The 4,196-nt window shown below is 36.0% G+C and overlaps 1 protein-coding gene across 1 annotated transcript; it reads left to right on the top strand.

The window, feature by feature from the left end:
• Nucleotides 1-449: 449 nt before the first annotated feature.
• Nucleotides 450-2,807, top strand: LOC133801161 (transcription factor DIVARICATA-like). Its single transcript, XM_062239317.1, has 2 exons — nt 450-1,603; nt 1,980-2,807. Exons 1-2 carry the CDS (start codon nt 1,176-1,178, stop codon nt 2,476-2,478), a joined length of 927 nt encoding a protein of 308 aa, XP_062095301.1. The 5' UTR covers nt 450-1,175; the 3' UTR covers nt 2,479-2,807.
• The last annotated feature ends 1,389 nt before the right edge of the window (nt 2,808-4,196 follow it).

The raw sequence follows: 4,196 nt of genomic DNA, 5'->3' as shown, positions 1-4,196 counted from the left end.
ACATTGTAAAACTTAGAACCAATTATTAGATAGATTGTGATTATATGATTAAATATCTCTTAATAGAATTAGGATTTTGCTAAACTAATAAATCATTTAAAATATTAAGGTACATATCTAACAGACCGTATAAAATACTAAAATGAGAATAATTTTTGGCCATTAACGAAAAAATAAAAAAAAATAAAAAAGCCTAATCAAATTGTGTCAATGTTTTTTATTAATTTTTATTTATGAAATTACCAAAATACCCTCAAGACATATTCCACTGTCAAAGTGTAGCCCAATCACAGGCTGTCTATTTCAACTCCTGATATTTGGTTCGGGTTAAGAATCTGTCACACTTTCTCTCTCTAGTCTCTCTCTATCTCTATCCACTGCGCCCACAAACACCATACCAACCAATCACAACTCAACACTTTTGACCTTTCTCTTTCATTCTCACCCTTCCTCTGCTTGGTCCTGTTCCATAGATATAGAGAGAAAGATCCCTGTCTTGCAAGTACAAAGGCCCCGGGCGCACATTTCCTTTATCACTATTTTACTTCTTTTTTACTCTCTCTCTCTAAAAATAAAGTTCATTTCCCACTAAAAAGCTTCCATGTACTTCCAAAGCTTCAAGCTTTAGCAACTCTGCAAAACAGATAAAAACCCCTCTGTTTCTCTTCTTTTGTAAGTTTTCTTCAATGGGTTTTTGAAATTTTCAGTGAATCTTGCTTTCCCAGTTTCCAGTTTTTCAAAACTTGATCTGGGTCTCTGTGATTTTCCCTTATTATTTTGTGTGTTTGTGTGGATCTGATATGGAGGTCTAGGGTTTATCTTTTCACCTATCAAGGATCTGCTTTGGTTTCTCAACTTTTGCTCCTTGAATTCTCCTTGGGTTTTGGAAAGTTGGGTCTTTTTCTTTTATTGGATTCCTTCCACTTATGCTTCTTTGAAAAAGTGTTTCTGGATTCCATTCCAATAAATTCAAATGCTTATTGATTGAATGACTTTTATTCCATAAAGAATACCTCCATTCCTCTACATTTCCTTTCTCTCTCTGGAAAAACCTTTTCAGAGGGAGAGAAAGAGAGACTAGAGAGTAATTGCTATGCTTGTTTTCATAATCTATAGCATGATTCATTAGAGCTCATATCTCAATTCAACTGTACAGTAATAAATAACCAAAAACCATGTACAGAGGAATCGAATTACTCTCTCCAGCCACTTACCTCCAAAACTCGAATTGGTTGTTTCAAGAAAACAAAGCAGCCAAATGGACTCCCGAAGAGAACAAACGCTTTGAAAATGCTCTTGCGGTGTATGACAAGGACACCCCAGATCGTTGGGTGAAAGTTGCTGAAATGATTCCGGGAAAGACTGTTGGTGATGTGATGAAACAGTACAGAGAATTGGAAGAAGATGTCAGTGATATTGAGGCTGGTTTGATTCCGATTCCGGGCTATTCCACCACTAACTCCTTCACCTTGGAGTGGGTTAACAATCAGGGCTGCGAAGGGTTGAAGCAGTTTTACAGTGTTGGTGGAAAGAGAGGTACCAACACTCGACCATCTGATCAAGAAAGGAAGAAAGGTGTACCCTGGACTGAAGAAGAACACAGGTATATATATTACACAATTCAACTTCTTTTTTTTTTAACAGTTATTTGAATATTTGAAAAGTACTTGGAACCCCATTAAAGCCTGGCTAGAGCTAAGTCCCCATTTGTCAAAATATACTCGAGTTGTTGGGAGGAAAGGTAGCCTGGAATCCAGTTCTGTTTGATAGATCTAGTAAGATTATTATATATGGGATGAACAGTTGATATATGAATTTAAAACAATTGGTTCACTATTCATGTCTTTTAAGTTGAATATTTGTGGAATATGAAACTATAACAATAGTTTATCCTTCTTGGGTTTGAGGATTTGTCTTTGTTTCTTTATAGAAAGTTATGGAGTCTCATTTTTCTTTTTTCTTGATGGATTAAACAACAGGCAGTTTCTGTTGGGACTTAAGAAGTATGGCAAAGGTGATTGGAGAAACATCTCTCGGAATTTTGTGACCACCAGAACTCCAACTCAAGTTGCTAGTCATGCTCAGAAGTACTTTATCAGGCAAGTGACTGGTGGCAAGGACAAGAGAAGATCAAGCATTCATGACATCACAACCGTTAATCTTCCTGAATCGAAATCTCCATCACCGGAGAGTGGAAGATCTCCTCCTTCGCCAGATCACTCTGTACCAGTTATGCAGTCAAATTCGAAGATTGCTGCCATGGTTAAGCAGCAGCAATATGACTGGAAACCATCCAATGAAAGTTTGCCAATGGTGTTTAATCAGATAAACTCGAACGCTTTTGGGGGACCCTTTTGTGGGATTTCTTCGTACGGATCTAAGCTGCAGGAGCAAAATTTGCTAAGTGGAAACCTTCGGGGATCGCAATTCGGAGCTTACAGTACACTTTATCAGATGCAATCTATGCATCATCAATGAAACCAATGCTTGGATTGGAGGGCTGATTTTTCCGAGTTTCTAAGGCGTTTGAGAGATCCAGAACGTTATTCTATGGAGGTTGGAATCTCACCATCCATGCCATTTATGATAGTTTATGTGAATATATTGATGAGGACTCTGAATTAGTCCCTTAGCAATTAGGTTCTATGAGAAGTTATGTTAGTTCATATTCTAATTTGATATTCGAATTCTGAACCCTTGAACCATAAAGTGAAAGCCTGAGCTTTGTTCACTCTCTTGATGTTTTCTGGTTCTGCTTTGTTGGAGTAAGTAAAGACTAAAGAGTAACAGCGAGTGTTTCAGATTCAGTTTGCCATGTAGATATATATAACTATTACATGTTCTGGCAAAAGTTGTCTAGAAAATAATAAATTAAATAATTTAGGGGTTTAATTTTTATGCAGTTCTACTGTAAAATAATGTATATGCTCTTTCTTAATTATTACCTGAATTGCATAGTATCATGCATGATTTAAAGACATTTTTTCATAACCCAAAGTGGGAATCAGTTTGACATGGCCAGCAGGCCTTGTCCTCATGATGACTCACAATGCATTTCTTCAAATTGAAACAGTTTTAATCCCATTTTCTCCTATCTAATTTAGTCATGCCTACTGCCTAGTAGGACTTGCACATCTAATGGCAGTGAGAAAAAAAAGGACATAATTTTGGCTCTCTGCATGGAGCCACAGACCAAGAGCCACTAGTTTAAGCATCTCATACTTGAGTATTCTGTCTCTTATACTCACCTTTTTTATTATGTTTTCTCCACAAATATGAAAGAAAGCCACTCTTGTGTTGTGTCACCATTGAGATTATATGCCATGGTGGAACAAGATCTTCGTAGGTGTGCTGGTGAATGTAATGTAACCAAACCAATCAAACCTACTTATCATAAAAAATAACTTTTTCTTTCACTTGTCAGCAGTAGCTAGATAGTGCTAGACTTGGCAAATGAATCAAGGGTATCTAAGCTATAGTTAGGTCTGATAATTATATTAATTAACCTTTACCTTTCTGTGTGTCAAGACAGATTTTATTATAACCTTTTATTGAAAAAGCTCAGGAGGGGCTTTAAGATTCTGTCACTGAGTGGGGGAGAATATTATCTTATTCTTCATTACCATGAAGGACCCTGTCAAATACCAAAGAATCTCCTCCATGGTTGAGCACAAATTTGACTGAGAAAAAAATAACTTTACAAATAATTGATTCCAAGTATAAATCTTTACACAAAAACTTGTATGGACAAGACTTGGGTAGGGTCCATGTGAAATTGACAATGATCAACAGTTAAGAATATGAACCATTAGTTGGTAGAAATTTTCACAGAATGAATGAAACACAAGTCATTCGAGTTTTTATGAAGAAAGAAAAAAGGTTGAATTTGAATAAATGAAATGAAATTTTCAGGTACAATTTTGAGCTTGGATACCTTTTATTTTAGCCACTTATGTATAACCATTTTGATCCCCTTGTCTTTGGCTTCTGTAGTTGCTAATTGGTGGCACTAACTTTGTTACTTTTTTGCAGCATAATAGTGCCCACCAAATTGTTTGCTGCACAAATGATTTAGGTCCCACCCACTAGCCAAACACTTTCTAGGGCAACATCCCAAAATATTTAGAAACATATATACATATAATATTTTTTTATATATAAAGTGACCCACAAAAAATCACTTCAGTAAATGACAA

Source organism: Humulus lupulus, chromosome 9, assembly GCF_963169125.1.
Source record: "Humulus lupulus chromosome 9, drHumLupu1.1, whole genome shotgun sequence".
Lineage (NCBI taxonomy): Eukaryota > Viridiplantae > Streptophyta > Magnoliopsida > Rosales > Cannabaceae > Humulus > Humulus lupulus.
The sequence above is the reverse complement of the archived record's forward strand: the minus strand, read 5'-3'. Positions and strand labels throughout refer to the sequence as shown.

Excerpts from the sequence above, each read along its gene's own strand:
- LOC133801161 (XM_062239317.1), top strand. The coding sequence starts at position 1,176 with ATGTACAGAGGAATCGAATTACTCTCTCCAGCCACTTACCTCCAAAAC. Across the intron at positions 1,604-1,979 it reads TGGACTGAAGAAGAACACAG|GCAGTTTCTGTTGGGACTTA; the intron begins GTATATATATTA and ends ATTAAACAACAG.